At 42.7% G+C, this 25,132-nt stretch overlaps 1 protein-coding gene across 1 annotated transcript in view; it reads right to left on the reverse strand.

Annotated features, from left to right (window-relative positions):
* Window positions 1-3,420: 3,420 nt before the first annotated feature.
* Window positions 3,421-25,132, reverse strand: part of SPATA16 (spermatogenesis associated 16) — a 127,561-nt gene continuing 105,849 nt past the window's right edge. The window contains exon 10 of the mRNA XM_075004443.1: window positions 3,421-3,543. Within this exon, the coding sequence (XP_074860544.1) occupies window positions 3,421-3,543 (123 nt within the window). The remainder of the gene's footprint in view (window positions 3,544-25,132) is intronic.

Raw genomic sequence — 25,132 nt, forward strand, 5'->3', positions numbered from 1 at the left:
TTTAAAGGGGTGGATAATTGACTGTTTACTGTTGTCGTCATGCATGGTAAGGCTGGTGCCCTTGAATCTCATCCTTTAGCATCTATGTTGTCTCTGAGCAATTAATCAAGTGCTTTATATATATTTTTTCACTATTCTCTGGAAGGACAGGCAGAATTCCACGCTGACTTGGCCACAGGCTTGATTGGGTGTGGCAAACCCTGCATTGTTAGAGTGGCCTATGTTTTATAGAGAACCTCCTGTACCTGGGAAGTCCAAAGCACCTGGGAACACACTGGTGTTACAAAGATATCACTGTATAGATTAAACACAACAGTAATTATGCACAAAGCAACAACTCACAGGCAGGCTTGGACACAAAAAAATGGGGTATGCAAGGATATTTCTATGGACCAACATCCATGCCTCTTTCTCCATGGCCAAACTGAGTTGTTTTTCACATTATTTGCATTATCCCACAAACTTCTTCCTCTGTGTGATAATTGCTAAAGCACAAGGCATCCTGCAGGGTGAGGCATGTGGCTGCTAGCAGTGATAATGTACAGAGCAACTGAAGTGAAAAATGTACAGTGGTTCTTCTTCCTCATCTGGATATCCTACATCCCACCCTGAAAGTGAGCTGCCACATTTTGTATCTCTGCACATCCTGCAGTGGGCCTCTCAGAGCGGGGCCTATAACTGGACCTGTACCCCAGCAATCAGATTGTGAATGCTGCAGAAGAAAGTGTTTTGTACAGTGTCAGTAACATGTCTTCCTTATCCCAGACTTTAACTTCTGTGTAATCATCTGTTTTCATTTCACCTTGTCCTTTACACCAGGCTAGAGAGAGATATTTGTGTTTGTATTCCATACTGCAGATGTAGCAGAGAGTGCATGTACACCAAATTTCCTGCGATTCTGACAGTTTACCGAAATAAGATGTGATTAGATTGTAACTTTCTGCTCCTGGGAGAGCTAGCTTTCCATTTTACTCTGTGACGGCTCATCAAAAATGGATGATTGCCACCACGTGTCATAAAATTCCAGCTGACAGAATTTGCTCTGTTGTACAATAACCCTGCCTCTCTAGTACTATAAGCCTTTATAGCTGTGTCCCAGGAGTCCAAAATAGGTCTAGATAGCTCAGATTATGTAGAAAGCAGTGGATCACATTTTCATTCTGCCATACCATTTCTTTGAATCATAGCTGTATATATCAAGCATTTATCCTGCTGTGGATATCATGGTTTTAGTAGTGGTTTGAAGTACTGTTCTTCAGTTTGTGTCAATCTTATTACTCTCTGTGAAAAAATACATTCTGCAAGGGCCTGGCAAGCCCATCACAAGCACCTGACATGAATGGAAATGGGAGCAAACCCAGTGGTGAAGAAATGACATCCCTCTTCCCACCTCAGTGGATGACAATAGCCAGGATTTCCTCTGAAAACCCCTGGGATAAAAATTTCAAAAGCATCTAAGGGTCTGAGGCCCAGAGCCTCACAAGTGTGTGGAACCTTGCACAAAGGGGCTCAGGTGTTGCAACTCTTGCAAGATTTTCATGCGGTCTGACCACTCAGGGAAACCTAGGCCAAAAATTAGGATCCCAGGCTCCCTGTAGAATGCATGGGGCCTAGATTTTGGACCTCCTATGTGAGTGTGCTGTCTACTCTGTGGCCTAATCAATAGTTAAGTATTTTATAGAAAGTGAAACAGCTTGTGAGAGTGGGGTAGTAGCCCTGCCAGAATACCCCGTAACGATTGTTCCCTGTAAGGTGGGTGCTTGGGTGGCCACCCAGCTCATTAGCAGAGTGCCCATGGCCACTCACGTTAAGCACCATGTGTTTTGCTTGGTGGTGCGGATCTGAGCATGCCTCGGTGCATATAGCAAAATTTATTTGGCCCATGGATGGAAAAAAATTAGAGAGAACAATGTCCATAACCCAGTAGTTATAGTTATTGAGGAATAGTGACCTGAGCCAGCTCAGGTGTGTGCATGTATGCTCTAACTATTGGGCTACTCAGTACAAAGAGCAGTACCGTCTCTTCCACAGCCGTGTATTTTATGGGGTTGGCATGCTGTAAGCACACGTGTTGGATTGGGCCCCATAGGCAGGGGAGGGCCTAGTTGATAAACAGGGCCTAGCTTGTGAATGGGGCTTAGCTCTGTGGCAGCTCAGGAACACCAGGACTGAGGTGACTTTGCCAATGTGCGCTGTCAGAAATTTTTCTCATCTAGGGAACTTGACCACATCAGCACTTAGGAAATGGAGGCACTTATGTGACTAAGTGATTGCTAAGCAGGGCGTCAAAGATCTAACTTTTGGACTTAGCCACCTAAAGTGTCAATGAGGTACCTACACCACTTTGTGGGTTTGGCCTTAAATGACAAAACTGTGCACGCTACAGCCTTCAATTGACATGCCTGTGTCAGATAGGTATGCGAAGAGATGTGCTCCCTGACCAATACAGCTCTGCCGGCAAAAGCCCTAATGCAGACACAGTTATACTGGCAAACCTGTGATCATACCATAGTGGCTTGTTTCCCTCAGAGGGGCGTGGAATAGAGTCAGCAGTGTTGATGGTACAGCGGCATCTGCACTAGGAATGCTGGGCCAGTACAGTTACCAGTATAGCTAGGCCAATAAATCACAGCTAAGGTAGACTTAGAAAGTTAGGCCCAGCTCCTCAAAGGTATTTAGGTGCCTAACTCCCTCCCTGCTGAAATCAAGGAGGACCTGGGCTTGTGGCTGAGCAGAGCAATGACTGAATACCTTGAAAAATCTGTACCCCAGCTTTGGTTTTCTGAGGCTTACGGACTTCATTAATTTCAAATGGATCTCTAATTGGATACTTAACATATCTGTGAGTCAGGACTCTTGCTCTGGGCATCTGAAAAAGGAGGCCTCCCTCCCCCATTCCTAGGCCGCTTTTGTAGTGTGTGAGTCTGTAAGTGAGAAGGCTGCCCTGCTTACTTCAAACAGTCATATGAAGTCAAGTGGAATTCATGAAGGGGCAATGCGAGCCGGCTCTGGCTCAAGTTGTGGTCCACAAATAGTCACAGACAAAAGTTCTGTCTCAATGTGGGTGCGTAAAAAATCGTTAGAGCAGGATAAAGGCCGCTCAACTTTATCCTCAAATGAAAGGAGGAGGGAGGAAAGATGCAGCAACAGTTAGTTCTCCACCATCTTTAAATAAACAAGACAATTTTGAATGACTCAAGCCAAGCTTCACAAAAACATTTATTTCTGCCAGTTAAGACTAATGAAGTGCAGGAACTCTTGGTTAAGGATGAGCCATTGTGAGGGGACACCTCATTAATTTGAGGGCAGGCCTTTGTTGTCCCAACTGTTAAAACTTCTTTGGTATTAATGTTCTTGCTGCTTTCCTCCACATGTCTTAGAGGGCTGGGGAGAGGGGATAGCATCGTATTTCCCCAGGGACTAGTGCTGCTGTATGCTTTGAAGCCTCTTCATTTTCATTTTCTGCCTCCTGGCTGTTCTGAGCTTTTTGGTCTTTAAGAAGCTGTCTTCTACCTGATACAAGAAGTCTTCAATTATTCCAACCTGTAAATAGAAATAAATAAATGTCCAAGTTCTCTTCCCCCTGCAAATAAATACAAAATAGCTTCTTCTGAAATAGGCTTGTTCTTTCAAAATAAATGCTTTTTTAAAATTAAAAAATTAGTCTATGGAATGAACTGTGCTCCCAAGGAACTGGTTAGTGTAATGGTATCTAAATATTATCTTGCTCCTTTCCACTGGGATTAAATCCGTTTACTGATGTGGAATAGGCTCTTTCACTGGGTTCTGCACATTAGAAATTTATCACAGCCTTGTCTTCAAACGGCATTGAAAAACGGTCCCTTTAAAAGAAAGCATGATGAGGAAATTAATCTCAAGCAAATTTTTCTGATAAGTAAAGAATGCTGGTAGCGAACAGAGGCGCCTGGCATTTATATGCTGAAAGTCAGCACAGGGAGAAAAATGAGCATTCCACATTGCCATGGCAAGAGTCATTTTTCTATTAAATCTAAATGAAGTTCTGAATAAATACATTTCCCCATGAAATATCATTCACCAGAGGATACAGTAAAAGACTAAAGGATGCAATACAATAATTCCTGAAGATACCATCTGTCTCCTGCTTGAATAAAATCAAAATTATTCTAATAAATGACACATTCAGATACACACACTTTTTTCCCCTGCCAACTATAGCTTTAAAATAATCTAAAATAGCACATACAAAATGGGACAGTGCACAGGTGTTCTGAAAATACTGACACATTCAATTATTTACATGGTGCTGTAGCCCCATAGTTTAGATTTAGGCATATCCATTGTCTTGCTCTGAAATGAGCAGGCTTCTCAAAAGGTGACCATGATTCCAATGCATTTGCACTTAATTACATATAAACTCATTTCAGAGTGCCCTTTTGGCTATAAGCACCTAAAGAAGCAATCTTCCAATTGCAATCTAAGATGTATACTTTTTTTTAAAGGCCTAATCTATCACCCTGACACATATTCAGTGGAGCATTGCTTTTGTCATAACAGAACAGATGACTACAAACTAATCTGAGCATAGCCTACTACAACACTCATAGACTGGAGCCAGGTTATGCCTGAGAAGGCCTTCAATACACATGAAGCTGCTAACTGCAGTGTTAGGCTACGTCTACTCTGCAGTCCTATTTCGAAATAAACTGATTTGGAATAACTCTTCCGACATAGTTTATTTCAAAATAATGTTGCAACACACAGGCTGTGTCTACACGTTCTCCCCACCTTTTGGAGTGGATATGTAAATCTGAAGGATCGAAATTGCAGATGAGGCAGGCATTTAAATATCCTGTGCCGTATTTGCATATTCCCACAAGATGTGGCTTTTAAAGTGGAATCATTTCAAAAATGAAAGTGCAGTGTGGACGCCAGCACTTCAAAAGGAAACCCTGACTTCAAAATTCACTTATTCCCAAAATGAATTGGGAAAGCACAAACTGGACAGGGAAAGATGGCAGGAAATAATGAGGGAGGCATCAGATACCAGTGGGCGCTGAGCTCGTTGTTGATGATGATGATGATGATTCCCAGGGCTCATTGGTATGAAGTTAGCTACCCAGCATCCCACAGGAATGTGTGGCAGAGATGGGAACTGTGCTCCCCAGAACAGAGCTTTACCTGAAAGCCTATTTTCCCATCCAAGGATAGAGTAAAGGCAAATTATTTTCTTCCTTTCTTGAGATTAACAAAATCACTCTTTTATTTCTGCCAAGCAAATAGCTTGGGGGGTGAGGCTCCTGATTTCACCTTCACCGACCCCCATGCCAGCATTTCCTAAACCTTGTTCAAACAAGAGCAGGGAGGGAGAGCAGGGAGGGAGGAAATGTCAGACATAATAAACCAGTGCAGCACGGCTCCCATGCTTTGTCATGGTCCCAGAAAGCCATGGATGGATTAGTTTCTTAAGTCAAATTAGACCTCTTCTGCTGTTGTCTGCGTTTTATATTTATAACACATATAGCAAAGCAAGCCCTCCACCCCAAAGGCGTAATGGGCTGGAGGGCTAACCGTTGACTCCATAGCTGCTTTATTACTGCCACATTTGATGAGCTGATATTATTTGCACACCAAGGCTACGTCTACACTAGCCCCAAACTTCGAAATGGCCATGCAAATGGCCATTTCGAAGTTTACTAATGAAGGGCTGAAATGCATATTCAGCGCTTCATTAGCATGCAGGTGGCCGCGGCACTTCGAAATTGACGCGCCTTGCCACCGCGCGGCTCGTCCTGACGGGGCTCCTTTTCGAAAGGACCCCACCTACTTCGAAGGCCCCTTATTCCCATCAGCTCATGAGGGAAGGGGTGTATGTGAATGCCAAAAGTCTGTTATAGCCAACTGGTTGTACTGTATGGTGATACACTGACCTTCCCAGTCCATCTCTCATGCCGTCCTCTGCCCCCCCCCGGCTTCCTTTCCCCCCTCCTGTCACATTCTTCCCCTCAAACCCCCATCTCCCTCTCCCAACTACCAGGAGAGGAGCTGAATGCTGGCCTGGCTCCTTCCACCTCCTGCAGCTCTCAGTGCTTCTGCCCCTCCAGCCCCCTGCTCTGAGCCACCTGCCAGGGGGCAGCAGCCTCTAACACCATGGCTGCTCTTCAGCACCTTTGCAGCCAGTGGTGGCCAGGCACAGACATGCTCCACACACATGGGGCTGTGGGAGGAGAGATCCTGCACCCCACCGCAGATCCCCCCTGGCTCCTCTGGCCCCAGTGACCCCCCGCCTCTGTGGTGGGCCATCCAGCCCCAGCTGTTCCAGCAGCAACTCCAGCACCAGCAGTGTCTTTTGCAAGTTTCTGGCATTTATTTGGAGGGGGTAGGGTTGGGGGACCCGGCAGACTGCATCTGTTATTTCCAAAGTCCATCACATTGGGATCTGTTAAATCGAGGGTTTAGTGTACTGCAGGTGCATGTATCATTATGGGCCAAAAGGGAAAAAAACCCCACAGTAAATGGGACATGGGAGTTAAAGGCTAATTTGCTCACCTTTAACTGTGTGACCTTCTTCACCTGGGTATTTTGAGTCGACTATAGTTGCCACCTCTGAGATGCAGAATAACCAGTCAATTGCCACACTCACTGCCAGCCCTCATTCTACTTCTGACACCGCTCTGTGGGCAAGCTTGGTTTTGCTTCCCACAGCACTGAGAGGAGCAGCCATGGTTTTGGTAGATTGTGGACCTGGCCCACAGAATAGGACCTGGGTGCCACCATCATTCCCTGCCCTGCGACATATATGGTAGTTACAACATTGCTGTGCAGTTGTGCATGCACAAAGCTTACAGTGAACATTGTTCCTAAATGAAAAAACCTAGCAGCATAAGAACAGGTTAGGGCTGTTACTAACCAGGCAGGTGGCAACCCTATATGGAACTGAGGGTAGAAAGGATGGGAAAAGCTTCAAAGCTGGGTACAGGACAGTGTGTGTCACTAAAATAATCGTCTGCAGGCCTGGAGTTCCACTGATCAGAAAGCTGCTTCTCGTCTCACTGTCTTGCTACGCACACATGTACACAAATGAATTCCTTTTTTTTTCAGTTTCCCACTTAATTTTTTTAAAGACCATAAATGGAATGATGAAATGTGCATGCCTGTTTTATTTCAATTCCACATGTAAAGGCACTTCCATTCTCAGACATCTTGCAAAAGATGAAAGATATAATTAATGCACTATAAATGACTGGATGGGCTACAAGTCAATTACTCTGCACTATATGTAATTCTGAATTCACAATAGAAAAGGAGATGGTCCATGCTTCATTTAACTACAAAGGCAAACAGCTCATATTTAACTAAAATGGTGTTACATTATTCTGCAAAACTGTATGCAGAAATTGTAAATGGTTAAATACTTTCAGCACATTTATTTAATATCGTTAATGTCAGGCTGCAGTACCAATATGGGGCACTTTGATAACAGACCATGATTAATTTGAAGACAGGACTGCAGAAGTTCTTGTCAGTCAAGAAGAATATATGGTTTCTACTTTAGCTGGGAGTTTGATTTAGCAACATTTTATTGCAGTCTTGAAAGTGACATTAAATAGAACACCTTACAAAGATAAGGAACAATATATGCTTGTCTGAAGTGAATAAAGAGCCTTCCAGGCCTGACCCTACCTATTTTACCAATAATATCTTGCAAATATCTGGCGGTTTGCCAGCAGGCAGGGATAAGGTGGGTCACTGATAGACAATGGAAATGTAGGAAACAACTGTCAATGTTGCTCATCAACTGGGAAAGTGCCATGCACAGGGAACTGTGACAAATTGCAGGCACACCATGCTGCTGTTCCCTGGTTTGGATCTATTCTCTGCGGACAGCCTGTTTGCTTAGGGACAGGGGAGAAAGGAAGGAATGTAATTGGAAGCATCTCAGTTGCTGCTACATATGGGCCATCTGTGCTCATGTTACTTTTCTTGTGATGCCCAGATAGCTCGTATGGGATCCCTGTACCTTGTCAGCATACAGGTCGTCCTTATGCATGTGGTTCTTAGTCCCTGTTACAGATCACACCTGTGTCTTGAATACCTTTAGCAGGTGGATCATGGACATTCCAGTTGTTATACTGAGTGACCTCAGGGACCATAAAATAGGCAAGACTGAGACTGCATCTCTTTAGCCACGGTGCGGTAATTCCTAGTGACATGTGCTCTTGCTGCCTCGTGCAGCCACCTAAACTCAGAACACATCCATCCCTATCTCTCTGCAGTCTAGGGGTTGCCAACTTTCTAACTGCAAAAAAATGAGCACCATTGCCATGCATCTCGCTGAGGCCACGGCCCTCTTCTGAGATTCCATCTGTGATCACTCCATTCCCCCATCTCTTTATCATGCTCTCCCATCCTCATTCACTCACTCATTTTCATGGGGCTGAGGGTTTAGGTGTGAAAGGGTGTCAGCTGGCCATATGAGCTCTGGTGTGGGCTGGGGATGAGGGATTTGGAGGGAAGGAGGAGGATCCAGGTTGTGGGGAGGGGTTAAGAGTTGAAGTGTGGGAGGAAGCTCTGGGCTAAGAGGTCTGGGAGAAGGTACAGGTGTGGGCTCCAGGGAAGAAGCAGAAATGAAAGGTTCAGGGTGCGGGGCAGGAGGGGGGTTCAAATTGTGGCAGAAGGTTGAGGTGTGAGGGGGAGGGATTGAAGGCTTTTGGGTGGGATTGGGGGTTTGGCGTGCAGGTGGAGGTTCCAAGTTAGGGCTAAGGGATTTCTGTGAGGGGGGGCCCAGTGCTGAGGCAAGGGGTTGGGATGTGGGAGACAATATGAGCTCTGGCCTTGGTATGGGGGCTCCAGGGTGCAGGAGAGGGATCCAGGCTAGGGCAGAGGGTTGGGGTGAGATGAGGGCTCCATCTGAGGGTGTGGGCTGTGGGGTGGGGACCAGAAGTAACGGTTTGGGATGCAAGAAGAGGCTCCAGGCTGGGGCTGAGGGGCTCAGAGTGTGGGAGGGGATTCTGAGCTGCAGCAGGCAATTGAAGCACAGGAGGGGGTTAGGGTGAGAGAGAGGACACAGGGCAGCTGGTTGGAGTTTTGGAGGGATTTTGGAGTACAGATTCTGGGTGGTGCTCATCTCAGGCAGCTCCCCAGAAGTGGCAACATGTCGCTCAGCCCCTAGGCAGAGGCGCAGCTCCCAGCCAATGAGAGCTGAAGAGCTGGCACTCAGGGCTGGCCAGGGACAGCACATGGAGCCCTTGTGGCTGCCACTCCACCTAGGAGATGGAGGATGTATTACTGCTTCCAGATAGGGAGCCTATCAGCATCACAGACTCAGACTTTTAATGGCCCTGCAGCTGCCAGGTTCACTAGTGCCAAGTTCTGCCCCCTCCTGCTCCCCCCTGCCTTTTACAAGCCCTTTCTTCCCACCTCAGCACTTTCCAGCACAAGCAAAGAGTACCTTTTTGTGGAATATCAGATTGGAAGGCAATCTCAGAATGATACAATGTGATCTGTTCTGAGTCTGGTGTTATTAATGTGTTTATTAGTGGTGTGGAATGAGGAATATGCTCATCAAATTTGTGGATCACACAAAGCTGTGGGGGCAAGTGGGGGAGGGGAAGAGGGAGGATTTGAGAGCACTTCAGTGGACTGGATCTTGTTAAATTGGAGAACTATACTATAGACAACAAAATGAAATTCAACGAAGATAAATAGGGAAGAAAAAATACATGCACAAATACAGAATTGGGGGAAACTGGCTTGTCGGCAGCACTGCTGCAAAGGCCCTGGGACCACAACCTCAACATGGGAAAAAAAAATAACAAATGGAGTTTCAGGTTGCATGCCACTCGTGGGTGGTAACAGTTCCACTCAACTTGGCACTGGTTAGACCTCAGTTGGAATACTGTGTCCTGTTCAGGTCAACAATGTATAGAAAGAATGAAGCAAAACTGGAATGGTCCAGTGACAAGGATGATAAAAGGGACAAGCAAAGGCTGAAGGAACTGGATAAGTTAGTTTGCACAAGAGGTGATGAAGGAGGAACTTGATAGCAGCTACTTGAAATGCTGCCATAAAAAGATGGAGAAAAGTTGTTTTCTTCTGCTACAAAGGATGGGACAAGAAGCAAAAGGTTCAAATTACAGCATAGCAGATTTAGATTAAATCTCAGGAAAAAGCTTCTTCACGGTAAGAACAGGAGAACATGGAACAGACTGGCTAGGGAGGTTGCGGAAACCCCTTCACTGCAAAAGGAAGCTGGACAGCCATCTGTCTTGAACAGTTTAGTTCCAACAAATCCTGCATCTTGGCAGGGCTTAGACTGGATGATCCTTGTGGTCCCTCTTAACACTTCATGATTTCCAATCAACTCACAGGAAGATATTGCTTTACCCAGTACTCAGGAAAGCAGTTCTGATTACAAAATTACATCTTTTAAAAGCCAGTATGATAACTCTACAGAGCTGAGCAAGCATACCTATCAGCTACGCTAGTTGCTAAAACAGATCAAAGGCTTTACAAAAGCAGAAGGTGCAGGAGGCGATATTCCATGAGGGGCAAACCAAGAGAGGAGAAGTACTTATTTTATTTGAAGGAAAAAAATGGATAGATATGCAACAAGCCAATTTACTTCTATTTCTGGAGGATGTGAAATGGGGTAAAGTTTTCAAAATACCTAAGTCACTCAGGGACCTATGGCTCAGTTTCCAAGGTGCAAAAATCCAGTTGAATAAATTAGTGGGAATTAGGCCCTAGTGGGGCTAGAGTTTTAAAGATATTTAGGTGCCTACTGGCATTTTTCAGAAGTATCTCAGGGCCTTGCTGTCAATGGAACTTAAGGAAGGGACCTGGTGCAATTTTCTAAAGCACCTAGGCACCTATATGCATCTCTAGGTTCTTAAATAACTTCAGAAATTTAGCCTTACCTGACTTAGTTGCTCTTGAAAATCTTATCCAGGAGCCATAAGTCACATGTACTGGCAAAATAAATCTTAAAACATTTGTATTTATTTGTGTTAGTTAGGAACTATTGGAATTAGGAGGCAATATGCTTCCTTAAAACATCTTGAAACATCTTCCTGCTTCATGCCTTTATTTTACATCAAGGCTTATCCGGTTATTTGAGCATCTGCGTATAATTGAGATGGTCAGAAAAACTCCACAGAAAAGCATCTTAAAGAGAGGCTAGTGAGGTTTATATGTGAAACACTGGAGTAAGAGCTAAAATGATAATCAAATAAAAGTGATGAGCAGAAATCTTCAGTGATTGTATAAAAAAAAGTGACGTGGTTTACACAAGTTCTGGGAACAGAGGGTGTTCATTATCTGGGAAAACTCTCCTCATAGAAGGCCATGATTTTCTTTGGTGTTAGGTACATCTGGCTGTGCATATTCGAGAAGCACATCTGCTACAAGAATGTACTTTTTAGGGGCTGGCACAGTAACACACTAATAGATATGGCCATTTGCTGCAATGTCCTGGACAAACCTGACTGAATTACATTAGACCTTACTGAATTCAGTTATGTCTTACTGATTTAAGATTAAATATTTTAGGAATTCATTGTATGAAATGTTTATGTTGCACTGCTGGATTTTATGCAATGTCTCAAGTGTGGCGGGTGACATGACTATCATAAACCCTGGGAGTGTTTTGGGTTTCAAAGAACTATTTGAAACAAAGTACCAGAAAAGCAAGAAAGTTTAAAGTTAAGTGGAAATCTCTTGGGGTGGTAAATGCAAACACACTTCTCTGGTTATGCAAAAACTCAGCTTTTTGAAGTTTTAACCTGTGGAGGAGACCTTTGTCTTCTGATCATTTGTTACATAAGGACAAGACTAGATGCTCAAGCTGTTTAAAGAGGTGACTTACAGATTTGTGGGTTTTCTTCTTCTGATCAAAAGTTGTTATGAACCTATAACCACAGAAAAGCCCCATGGTGGAGTTCAAATGACTGATTCTTACCGGTGCCTGTACTGGAGTTGGGATGATCTCTGGTGAAATTATTAGCATATATATTTTCTCTGTAATGCTTTCACCTTAACAATTAATGTGCTTGCTTAGGAAAAAAGTTGTATAGTGATCTGTAACTATTTGTAACCCTGAGGAGAAAAGCAATACAGGCTGGTTTAGGCAGTCTGACTTGCTGGGGAACTCATCGTTCAGGCAGGAAACTGCGCAGCCTGGAAAATCCCTGGGGAAGTGATAGCTGGAAGAAGCAGGAACCTTAATGTAGGTGTCTTAGTGACAAATAGCTGGAAAACAAGCGCAGCTTTTCTGAATTGTGCTGTGTACAATACCTATAACTACTGTGTCCACATCCAAAGCGCTTGCCTACAACTGCTCGACAACTTGATCTACAAGATTGTGCAATTCTTGCTTTGTATCTGTTTCCAGAAGAGCTCACAATTCTGTATGCTGATGCAAAAGGTAAATTCAATGTTTCTCTTTTGAATTTTGCACACATCTGGTTCCTCTGCTTTGCCATTCTTTAATGAAACAGGCATGTTAAGTGACAGACAGCTCTGTCACACATTTCCTTCCTAAAGTACTGAAACATTGAAAAATGGTTCAGTACGCCCCAGTAGGAATCAGGATGGTTGTTAGCATGCTAACACTAATTTGGTGCTAAAAGGAGGTGGGGGAAGAGGGATGCTTCCCATATGAGAGAGTGAATAATAATAATGATAGATTACAATTACTAAGTGCCTGACAGCTTGAGCAATCCAATTTCACTTCACAAACTGTGCTCCAAATGCTTCCTATGAAGTATAGTGCTTACTAGTACAAGTAGTCTTGATGACTCATGGCATTTTGCACAGTAGTAAGCATAATGCTTGGTAGTAAGAGTTTTCAGAACTGGGTTCCATATGCATACCCAACTGGGCAAAGCATGCCACCACTGTTTTCAAGGGCACCAGCTAAACATGGAATTTATGCAAAGGGCTCTTTCAGGGTGGCCAGCTGTACACTACCACCTTTTAACATCTCTCTCAGGCAAAATGCGCAGTGAGTTCACAGAAGTACTTTGGCAGCGTTGTGAGCACAACATTCTTGTCATTTCCTTGCGGCTGCCTATTCGCTCCGTGAAACAGACCCAAACGGGTAACATTTTAAATGGCACTGATTGATTGATTCTTGGAAAACTCCAAGAATTCCACGACCATCGCTGATTAAACATTGACATCAGGGAAAACACAGAAGGAGCTGTTTTTGGGGCACACCCACAACATGTTCTAAATGCTGCACAGCCCATCCATGCTGTGACAATTAGTATTCTCCATAGAGAGAAGCCAGGACAAGAATGAGGATGTAGCAAGCAGGGCCATTGCCTGGCTCTCACACCCCAACAGGCCCCCCAGTCCTAAGTTGCGCAGGCTTCCACCACAGCCCTGGGCGAAGGGACTGAGAATCCTGGGCTTCAGCTTTCTGCTCTGGGCTCCAGTGAGTCTAATGCTGGCACAAAGCTCAGCTATCCAACAGTCTGTTGGCCTGGCAACAATACAGGTTAATTTTACTCCATTACACAGTCATATACATTAGTACTGCTTTCCCCATACATTTATTCTTATGTTCGTTACATCTGTTCTTTTATTCATTCCTATGTATTTGCTCTGCTGTCAGATTTATGAAATAGTCATTCCACTGAACTCAGCAAATGACGGCCATAATAACTTATCTAAATTGCAAAGTACGTGATGCCCTTGAGGTAAACTCCGATGTGAAGGTTTTATGGAGTGTCTCACATGTGGCAGCTCAGAGAAGTCTATTTGTCAACTTGTATCTATTGTTCAGTTATTCAAAATAAAAGGACACTATTAAGCCACAAGCTGTTTGAATTCCAAGGGAACTGAGAGAAGAAAAGGGGAAAAAGGTCCATTCCTACACAGGTAGATTACAAAGATCTATATTGGGCCCTGCTACATTCATGTACCTTCCTTTTGATGTGGAAGTTAGGTTGGTAAATGACATGTTAGCTGGTAGATTCTAACATGACTGTTTATCTACCTATATGTCCCCCCCACTAGTAATTATCTGGTCACTTCAAAATATTGATGAAATTATTCTCATGAGGGAAATATTGTTATTTCATTTCTGTATTTATTTATTGTACAGTGGAAGGCCAGTGGTAGTGGTGAATAAGGCACAGAATGATTGAGTGACTTGACCAATATCACACAGGATAGCTTATGTAGATTAGAGAGCGGAACAGAAAACTCCCTGAATTGTGTAGACCATACAACTAGCTTTATTGTTTATTTTATGCCTCCTGAATGACATTAGCTTCTGTAGTTACATAAAACTTGAGACCTAGGAACTTATAAATGGCCCAACAATCACCCCTAACTTTTGAGGATGAGGATTAGAGTATTTATTGAGGTTAGTTTGTACTTACTGATACCAGGTAACCATACCAGGAATAGCAACGAAGGGTCCTGTGGCACCTTATAGACTAACAGAAAAGTTTTGTGCATGAGCTTTTGTGAGCACAGACTCACTTCATTAGATTCAGCTGATGAAGTGAGTCTGTGCTCACGAAAGCTCATGTGCAAAACTTTTCTGTTAGTCTATAAGGTGCCACAGGACCCTTTGTTGCTCTCACAGATCCAGACTAACCCCTCCAATACTTCATATCAGGAATGTGAACTAATTCCAGCTTTGGGATATTTTAGAGTAGGAACATCTGCAGATGCCTGACAACAAGGAACCAACAAGCTAATGTATATGATAAGTTGAGCTCATTAATATACTAATTGATGCTAATATAATACCTATAGAAGAAGGGCACTCCAACATTAGCAGTGTGAGGAAAAACAATTAAGGAAGGGGAAGACACGCTTACTGAGTAAACATAAGGCATAGTGACATCAGTGTAATATGTTGTAAAAGCTGGATTTCCAGTAGCCCTTGGTATTAAGCAATCAATCATTAATCCATAATCCATAGATCTGCCTATAGTCCAGGCTCAGTGACTTGAATGTGAGACAGAACTTTGCTGTTGTAACGCCCAAAAGTTTGATTTTTATGCTTTGGGAGTTTCTTAAAACTGTGAAAAGAGGGACAGCATTTGGTCGTATTAAAACTGACAATCAATTCCTTCCTCAAGTACTGGAAAGACCCTGAATCCATGAGTTGGTGTCTCCTTGCACTATTTAATGACATCACTAACACACCCCTACAGGGGTTGCTCCAGAAATAGAACCCTGACACAAGGTCCTGGGAGGCAGAGAGAAGATAATTTTTAAATATAGGTGCAGAAGAGACCGTGACCATGCAAGATCTTCAACTCTGCTCAGTAAATGTGCTTGAATGCCGACTTGGGGAATGATTACCACAATGGGTGAGAGAAAAGGCTGTGGGTTAAATGTATGTACCAATATATGGCATAGGTCTTCACTGCGGAACTGCCATGGATTCACTGCATGGAGGATGAACAGCAGCTAAATGGGGATGCAGGAGAACTCTGTGAATGGCAGAACTAGGCTTTATGTCAGTCCCACATGGAAACTATATGGGACAGGACAGAATCATGTCCAGTGGGTCTCTGGTTATGTGGATGGCCACAACCTCTTCTGGAAGGGATGTGCACAGCGATGTCAGTCTCTATTCTAAGTTGAGGGCTGGTATGGACATAGATGGACTGTGAAAGAGATTTTATATCTGCCACCTGCAGTTAGCTTCCCTGAATAAATCACAGGTATGGGGGCTTTGTGCTGAGGATGAAGGGAAGTGAATTTTAGCTCTTGTGTACCTAAAACCTTGGCCCATCTGCTGAGACTGCTAGCCTGGGCATCAGTAATTAATGAGCATTCTGTGGCTGGACAGCTGTTCACTAGGAAATGCACTGAGATTGTCTCCACCTCAAAGAGCTGTCAGGTAGCAATAATTTCAATAACTTTATATACTGGCCAAATTTTATGCCTGGACTGAGAGGTGAAAGGCTCCTGTACCTATTAGTATGAGAAAGACAACCTCTTCACAGAGAGATTTGCTTTTATCTGTAAAATTAATTGGCTATTTTTCTTTTCTTTAGTTTTAATACTTTAAAATAACAATTTGCCTGAATGATAAATTCAGTCACAACAGTTAATGAAAGAAGACACAACCATCAATGAACTTGATGAGTGCAGAATCCCATAAAACATCTGCCTCCACCAAAGTCTAATGTTTTTGTCATGCTTACAGTTTAAAAATGGGCAGAATGTTTTGAAACTAATTTGATAAGCCTCTCTATCATCCCAGGAAGAAAAGAAAAGAGTTCAGAGGGTCCTTGTTTCAGCCTGAATGAATTTTTATGGCTGACAAAGTATAAAACCCTGACAATAGCAGTTTTCCATGAGAATTCTGGTAAACCTTTTTCAATCATTTGGAAAGTAAACACAGCTATAATGCTATTAGCTCAGATGAAAATTTTGAGTGTTTTGGTTAGGTGCAACCACTGCTTCTATTGCAAAAGCCAAATGTCAGGCATGGTAATCTAGATATCAGAGTTTTTAAAAGCTTTGCATTTATAACTGATTGCACAAGTTCCACTGTGGTCTCCTGCCTATTCCAGAAGGTGTAAATAAATTCAGAGGCCATAAAGGCAACTAACTTGTAACTGCATAAAGCCACATGCAGCTTTATACACACAACCATATAAGCAGTCATATGATGGTTAAGCAATTTATAGCCCTTTGAGAAAGGCGAACCTCTCCAAAAACATCTAAGCGTATACAGATTGCAAACTAATCTATATACAACCTCCATCCACCAGTTCTCGATACATCTGATTTAATCCCTCTCCTTAACAAAGTATTAGCATTATTTAACTTAGGTTAACATTCCTAACTAGAGCTGGTCAAAAAGCTCTGAACAGAATGGTTTGTTGTCCAAGGTCCAGTTTCATCAAAATTGAAACTTTCCACATGAATGTTAATTTTAATTAAATTTGATTTTTTAAAAAAATCAAAAATATGTTTAGATTAAGTCTAAACAGAACATTTCAATTTTATATGAATGGAACATTTTGATCTTTTGTTTAAAATTGATTCGATTTTCTGTGATAGTATAATCAACTATAAAATACAAATCAAAGTCAGATCAAAATGTTTTGATTGTAAAGGAAGTGTTTTTAAAAATTCCTAATTTTATTTGTTTTTGTTAAACTTCAGGACAATTTTTTTTGAAATGTCAGAATTTTCTACAAAATGGAAATTCTGAATTTTGGGCAGCTTTAGTCCCAGCCACAAAATATTTTGTTCAGATTAACAGCTGGACTAGTTAATATTAAGGTTACAATGAAAGAGAGAAAATACGCTGGTCAAGATTTTAAAAAATGCATGCCTAAAGTTATGCTGCATAAGGGATGACCCACCACCAGTGTATTAATTTATGTAGTGCCAAAATATGGATTAGACTACTTACTTTAGGTGTCCATTTTTGCAAAAAAATTGCTTCCTACATTTAATTTTTTCATACTTAACTGTTCTATAATACATTTCTATAGTGCCTCTGTACTATAGGCAGAGCCAATAGTGCTGTTGATAAATGTTTGCCCAACACTTTTCACTAAATATTTTTCAGTTGAGTATAACATAGCCAAACTTTAACTATTCAGGCAGAAGGTTTCTATGGTGGGTGGCAGTTCCCAGCTGAGTTTACATGGAAAGTTTTAGTGAAAATAGTTTAGCTGTAGCTGAGAACTAGTTAGGGAAAATATATCACTGAGCCCGTGTTAACAAAATTCTTAATTGTTACACTGAGAAGCATTAAATTACCCATGTTTTGGAGCAGGGACTTGAATTCAACAGAAAATGTCCTTTGTGTCAGGGATGTGCTGTGACGCTGTGACCCCATATTTTTATTGAAATATATTTTTGAATATGAATATGCCTAATTTAAATATGCAAAATGTGGTATGTAGCCTCTCACTGAAAAACTTCTAATCCACTGAATGTGTATATTCCATTTGTGTGCACGTATCATTCCTGTACGTGAAGGTAGAACTAAGAAGTGTAACCTGTGTCTTCAAGTGAAAGCCATTAGTGGAAAATAATGGCCCAGTGCTCAAGATAGTGATTTGTAAATGGTCTTGTTTTTTCCTGGAAACCTGTATATTTCCTGTCAATACATGCGGCCAGGTCACCAAATTCTGCTAGCAGCTATGACCATGCCACTCGTGCTACTGTAGTACAATCTTTTTTCACACACAAAAGTAACTGCATTCAAAACCAAAACAACGTAATACTTGAAAGCCAACAAGTCTACTCAGTTCTACTTGTTCAGCCAGTTGCACAGACAAACAAGTTTGTTTACATAAGTGGGAGGTAATACTGCCTTCTTCTTGATCCACATCACCTGAAAGTGAAAACAGTTGTTTGCATGGCACTCTTGTAGACACCCTCGCAAGATACTTGTGTGCCAGATGCACTCATGATTATATGGCGCTTCATGCTTTAACCACCTTTCAACAGGATATACTTCCATGCTGATAACAGGTTTTGCTCAATAACAATCTAAAGCAGTGCAAATCATCACATGCCCATTTTCATCATCTGCGGTAGATGCCATGAACAGAAGGTTGATTTCCTGATTTTGCTGGTTTGGGTTCTGCATTTTCCACATTGGAGTGTTCTTTTAAAACTTCTGAAAACATGCTCTACACCTCATCCCTCTGAAATTTTGAAAGGCCCTTCAAATTCTTAAACTTTGGGTTGAGTGCTGAAGCTATCTTTAGAAATCTCACATTGGCACCTTCTTTGCATTTTGTCAAATCCGCAGTGAAATTGTTCTTAAAAGCAGCATGTGCAGGGTGTTCATCTGAGCCTGCTAGTACATGAAATATGTGACAGAATGTGGGTAAAATAGAGCAGGAAACATACAATTTGTGGTGGATTGGATCACAGAATTCCCCTTGGGGTTGTCACCACGTGTGCTGATCAAGCAACTGAGTCTACCTTCCCACCCTGTGGAGCACCGCCCACCACATCCTGCAGGGACAGAAGCTCTGATCTTCCCCAGCCAAGGCACAGAGTCAGGGTAACTGATTCCCTGAACAGCAACACAGTCTCTGTATCACCTCAGCTCTAGGAGGGCTCAGTGATAGGTCCATGAACAGCACCCAGGAACCCAACCCCCAAAAGGGCCAAACCCCCAAGTAAATCTGTCTGTGTAAAAGTTTTACACAGAGAAATCTCAGAAATTCACACCCTTTATCAATGAAACAACTATTTACACTGGGCTTGATAATCAACAGAAGTGTTGTTTTTGTTGAGTATAAAAAGTAGGATCTGAGTGATTGTAAATCAAAATAGACAGATCAAAGTAAGTTAGAAAGCCAAAATAAACAAAACATGTCACTAATCCTAATAAACTAAGAAACTGGTTTCATGCAAATTCTTACCCTAAGCTGGTGATGGGCAACCTGCAGCCTGTGGGCCACCTGAGGGTTTTATGTGTAGCCCATGAGACATTTTGTTTACCTTTACCCATTCGCTGGGTTGCCAGACTACATTGGCTTCTGTCCACATACTTTTTTTCCTACCAGTATTACTAATGTGACGCACACATAAATCAAAGGCATGTGAAGTGAGGTACATGCAAATTACACAAATCTTTGGACTATGAGAGCTGCGTATTCAGTCACAGGAGTGCTATGGTTTAATCGGCACACCCCTCAGCTTGCAGCTATGCAAATGCAGCTAGAAAAACTACTGTAACCCCTGAGGCCATCTTGACTACAAAAATCGTCAGGGCCACTGAAGTGAAGGAGGGCTGCTTACTTGGCCCACTCACTAGCTGAGGTTGCCCATTGCTGCCCTAAATAGTTGTTGTAATAATCTTTCAGTAGCTAAACAGCTTTCCTGGTGGCTGGCCATGCCTCTGTTATTATTTTTCCCCCTTTAATATCCCTTTTGCTCAAGACAGGGGAATTCTATGTGCTCAGTTCAAAATTTTCTCCCCTTGAGTAGAAAAGTACCAGCTCTAAAATGGGTTCCAGCATCAGGTGGCCTGGGCACATGTCTTTGTAGGACGCAACCACAGTTTGGGCTTGTAGGAAAACCAAAACCATTCGTAAGTCATTGACTTGATCATGAACCATCAAATTCCTAGAGTATCACTAATAGCTTTCACTAGAATATATGGACTAGTAAAACAGGTTTTCACTTCATATTCCTAACTTCACATACAAGCAAGATACATGCACAGAAATAGGATATACAGATTCAGCTGATTACAACTTTTAAAATGACATGTGACATGACCTGCTTTGCATGAAGGGTCATCAAGTTATACATATTCATCTCCATAAGCCAATTTTCATAAAATATGTTGGGGAAGGGAGGCTTGCAACACAATTCTCCCCAAGGAGTTCTGTGACAAATTTAATTAACACATTATTTTTTGCCAAGTGTCATCAGCATCAAAATGTGTCCTTCAAAATGGTGGCCAAAACATAAGAATGTTTAGATTATCTGGCACACAAATATCTTGTAATGCTGCTTATAAAAGTTGCATGTGAATGCCTGTTCTCATTTTCAGGTAACACTGCAATTAAGAAGCAGGTGGCATTATATCTTGGAAATGTAAATAAACTTGTTTGTCTTATCGATTGGCTGAACAAAAAGTAAGACTTCGTTGATGTGTAAGTTGCAAAATTTTTCAGCGTTTTGAGTACAGTTATGTAACAAAAAAAACCCTACATTTATATATTGCACTTTCACAGTGAAACATAGTCCTACATTACTTGTCTGAGGTGAATTGAAAAATACTATTTGTTATCATTTTTAGAATGAAAACATTTATAATAAAATAATAAAGCATATCAAGTACTGCACATTGTATATCCTGTGTTGTAAGTGAAATACATCTATTGGAAAATGTAGAGAGACATCCAAAATATTTAATAAATTTCATTTGATTTTCTTTTGTTTAATGGTATGATTAAAACCAAAAATAATCATGATTTTCATCACAATTAATATTTCGAGTTAATTGACTGTATTAATTGTGAGTAATCCACAGCCCTAGTGACGATTATAGCCTTTATTTGATCTCTTCATATTTCTAATAAATATGACAAAAAGATACCTGTTTATTACTATAGGTTTCATTGAAAAACATTGAAAAAACCCCACTGATTGTATTTTGCAAATAATTTTGTACCTTGAAAAACATCATCAGGAGACACTGGGCTCATCTAACCAATAAATAATTATTTTGCATTAAAATTGTGCTCACACGCAACTTATTCTGGAAATTTTAAATTGGTTTCAGCTGTAATGATTGATGCTGAAAGTGGCTAAATCCCTCTACTTTCATCTGGAATCATCTTTTTGAATCTTTTCAAACTTCTCGGTCATATTTGGTTTAAGTTAGAAATATTTTTGCTTGTTTACAATTTTTTAAATTTCAAAAAACAGGCTCTGATTACTGCAATGTAAAGAAATAAAACCAGTGGGATGTAATAGCATGCCAAGCAACCTCTTTTGGGATAGGAGTAACACCACAAACCACTGTGGCTCTGCTGGGTTGAGAGACCATGGAACCATGGGCAGCAATATATATGACCATGTGATGCCCAGGTATCGGGAATATTCCTGGACCAGGAGTTGGTGTCCTCAAAGGTTGAAGCTAGGTCTCTTCCCCAGCCCTGCCTGCCATCCCCACTCTCCACCCCCACTGGCCCACCTGTTGCTCCTGGGTGGTTTAAAATAGCCATCCTCCCTTGTTACCACGGCTAGCAGGGCTAGAGTGGCTTCTGTCTGCTCACTCAGTGCAGCTGAAGGCACAGCCCTGTAGCCCTAGAGGAAGGGGCTGTCTTCATATGCTGCCTCCACCTGAGTATGCCTGTGGTGAATAGGAGCAGTGGGGGCGGTTCCTGGAGACAGCAGGACTCAGAGACACCACCTCCCACCCAACTTCCATGCCTAGGAGCCATTGCCAGAGGGGGCCCCAGGTAAGCACTGTATTCCCTGCCCTCCACTCACCCAAATCCTCCCTGAGCTTGCACCCCCTTTGCCCTTCCCCCCAAACTCCCTCCTGTACCCTCTCTAGCCCCCAAACTCCCTTCCATAGCCTGCTCTCCTCCTGCACCCCCACTTGCTACCCTAGCCCAGAGCCTGCAACCAGCACCTGTCCCACATCCACATTCCTTCTCAGAGTCCAACCTCTCACCCCCTCCTGTAACCAGACTCACACTTACAGCCTGGACCTCCTCCTGCTCCCCAGTCCCCTACTCTAGTCCAGAGCCTGCATCCACCACCCGAACTTCCTTCCAGATCCTGCACCCCTGCAACCCCCTCTCCCAGAAACTTAGCCAGGTGGCAGAGGAGGGAGTTTACTTGGGAAGGGATGTGGGTTCTTGGCATTATGGGTATCACCAAAATATCTCAAAACCTGCCATAATTGCCTGGAACTCTCAGTCCTCTAATTCTTCTGCATTCTTAGCACACATGTAGGAGAATGTTAGTATTCTGAAATTTCACAAAATTAAATTAATAGGTAGCAGGTTTAAAATAAACAAAAGGAAGTCTTTCTTCATACAACAACATACTGGGTCAGACCAAAAGTCCATCTAGCCCAGTATCCTGTCTGCTGACAGTAGCCAATGCCAGGTGCCCCAGAGGAGGTGAACCAAAGACAATGATCAAGCGATTTGTCTCCTGCCATCCATCTCCCACCTTCGACAAAAGGCTAGGCACCATACCTTACCCCTTGCTAATAGCCATCTATGGACCTAACTGCCAAATATTTATCAAGCTCTTTTTTAAACTCTGTTAAGCTACGTATACATGTGAAGCCTACATCGAAGTAGCTTATTTCGATGTAGCGACATCGAAATAGGCTATTTCGATGAATAACGTCTACACGTTCTCCAGGGCTGGCAACGTCGACGTTCAACATCGACGTTGCGCAGCACCACATCGAAATAGGTGCTGCGAGGGAACGTCTACACGCCGAAGTAGCACACATCGAAATAAGGGTGCCAGGCACAGCTGCAGACAGGGTCACAGGGCGGACTCAACAGCAAGCCGCTCCCTTAAAGGGCCCCTCCCAGACGCAGTTGCACTAAACAACACAAGATCCACAGAGCCGACAACTGGTTGCAGACCCTGTGCCTGCAGCATGGATCCCCAGCTGCCGCAGCAGCAGCCAGAAGCCCTGGGCTAAGGGCTGCTGCACACGGTGACCATACAGCCCCGCAGGGGCTGGAGAGAGCGTCTCTCAACCCCTCGGCTGATGGCCACCATGGCGGATCCCGCTATTTCGATGTTGCGGGATGCAGATCGTCTACACGTGCCCTACTTCGACGTTCAACTTCGAAGTTGGGCGCTATTCCCATCCCCTCATGGGGTTAGCGGCTTCAACGTCTCGCCGCCTAACGTCGATGTTAGCATTGAAATAGCACCCAACACGTGTAGCCGTGATGGGCGCTATTTCGAAGTTAGTGCCGCTACTTTGAAATAGCGTGCACGTGTAGACACGGCTTTAGAGTCCTGGCCTTCACAGTGTCCTCTGGTAAAGAGTTCCACAGGTTGACTGTGTGCTGTGTGAAGAAAAACTTTTTTTTATTAGTTTTGAACCTGTTACCCATTAATTTCATTTGGTGTCCTCTAGTTCTTATATTACAGGAACAAGTAAATAACTTTTCTGTATTCACTTTCTCCACACCATTCATGATTTTATATACCTCTATCATATCACCCCTCAGTCTCCTCTTTTCTAGACTGAAAAGTCCCAGTCTCTCTAGCCTCTCCTCATATGGGACCCGTTCCAAACCCTTAATCCTTTTAGTTGCCCTTTTCTGAACCTTTTCTAACACCAATATATCTTTTTTCAGGTGAGTAGACCACATCTGCACGCAGTACTCAAGATGTGGGTGTACCATAATTTTATATAGGGGAAGTAAGATATTCTTCGTCTTATTTTCTATGCCTTTTTTAATTATTCCTAACATCCTATTTGCTTTACTGACTGCCGCTGCACACTGCATGGATGTTTTCAGAGAACTATCCACTATATTTCCAAGATCCCTTTCCTGATCTGTTGTAGCTAAATTTGCCCCCATCATATTGTATGTATAATTGGGGTTACGTTTCCCAATGTGCATTACCTTACACTTACCCACATTAAATTTCATTTGCCATTTTGCTGCCCAATCACTCAGTTTGCTGAGATCTTTTCGAAGTTCTTCACAGTCTGCTTTGGTTTTGACAACCCTGAACAGTTTGGTGTCATCTGCAAACTTTGCCACCTCACTGCTTACCCCTTTCTCTAGATCATTGATGAATAAGTTGAACAAGATTGGTCCCAGGACTGACCCTTGGGGAATGCCACTAGTTACCCCCTTCCATCGTGAAAATTTACCATTTATTCCTACCCTTTGTTTCCTGTCTTTTAACCAGTTCCCAATCCATGAAAGGATCTTTCCTCCTGTCCCATGACCACCTAATTTACATAAGAGCCTTTGGTGAGGGACCGAGTTACAGCAAAGGATTGAGGGTTAGCATTTGCATTGATGTAACTGAGACTAAAATCTAACTCCTCCACTCCCTGGAGCCACAAATTCTGGCCCTGGCAATATTCAGACTGATGTCATCTGTCCTTCACTTTTCTGAGAGAGAGAGCGAGAGAGACAATATGCTATGTTATGTCTGGGTATTCAGATGGCCTCTTTAAAACTGAACGCCCATCTGTCTGACTGGGAGGCTGAAGATCACATGACACACTGTATCAGGACAATGTTATGACCCTGAGCAACATTTCCCCTGTCTGTGCTGTCATCCCCTTTCTCACAGACGACTGTATTTAACCAGTGTTCTACATGTACAACTGTAAAGTGCTTTGGGGTGAAAGGCTGTGTGTCGATATAAGAGACTGACCAAATGCAGTGGTCCCAAGAAAGGCCCAACACACTCAGCCAGCCGCATGCTGCCTAAGCCCAAAGTTCTCAAATCTGAGCTGAATTTTATCCATAATGATAACCAGTTGAAGCAATATCCCAAATGGTGCAGAATGAAGCTAACTATAATAATAATGAAAACAAAGCTATTCAAACTGTTTCCCTTGATGATGGTCATCTAAAACTGTTAACACTGTCAATGGCTTAACAGATGAGTGCATCAAGGCAAATATAAATAGTTATTTGTGGCTAGCTGCCTGTGCACTAGTAAA

This window comes from Carettochelys insculpta, chromosome 10, assembly GCF_033958435.1.
Source record: "Carettochelys insculpta isolate YL-2023 chromosome 10, ASM3395843v1, whole genome shotgun sequence".
NCBI classification, from domain to species: Eukaryota; Metazoa; Chordata; order Testudines; family Carettochelyidae; genus Carettochelys; species Carettochelys insculpta.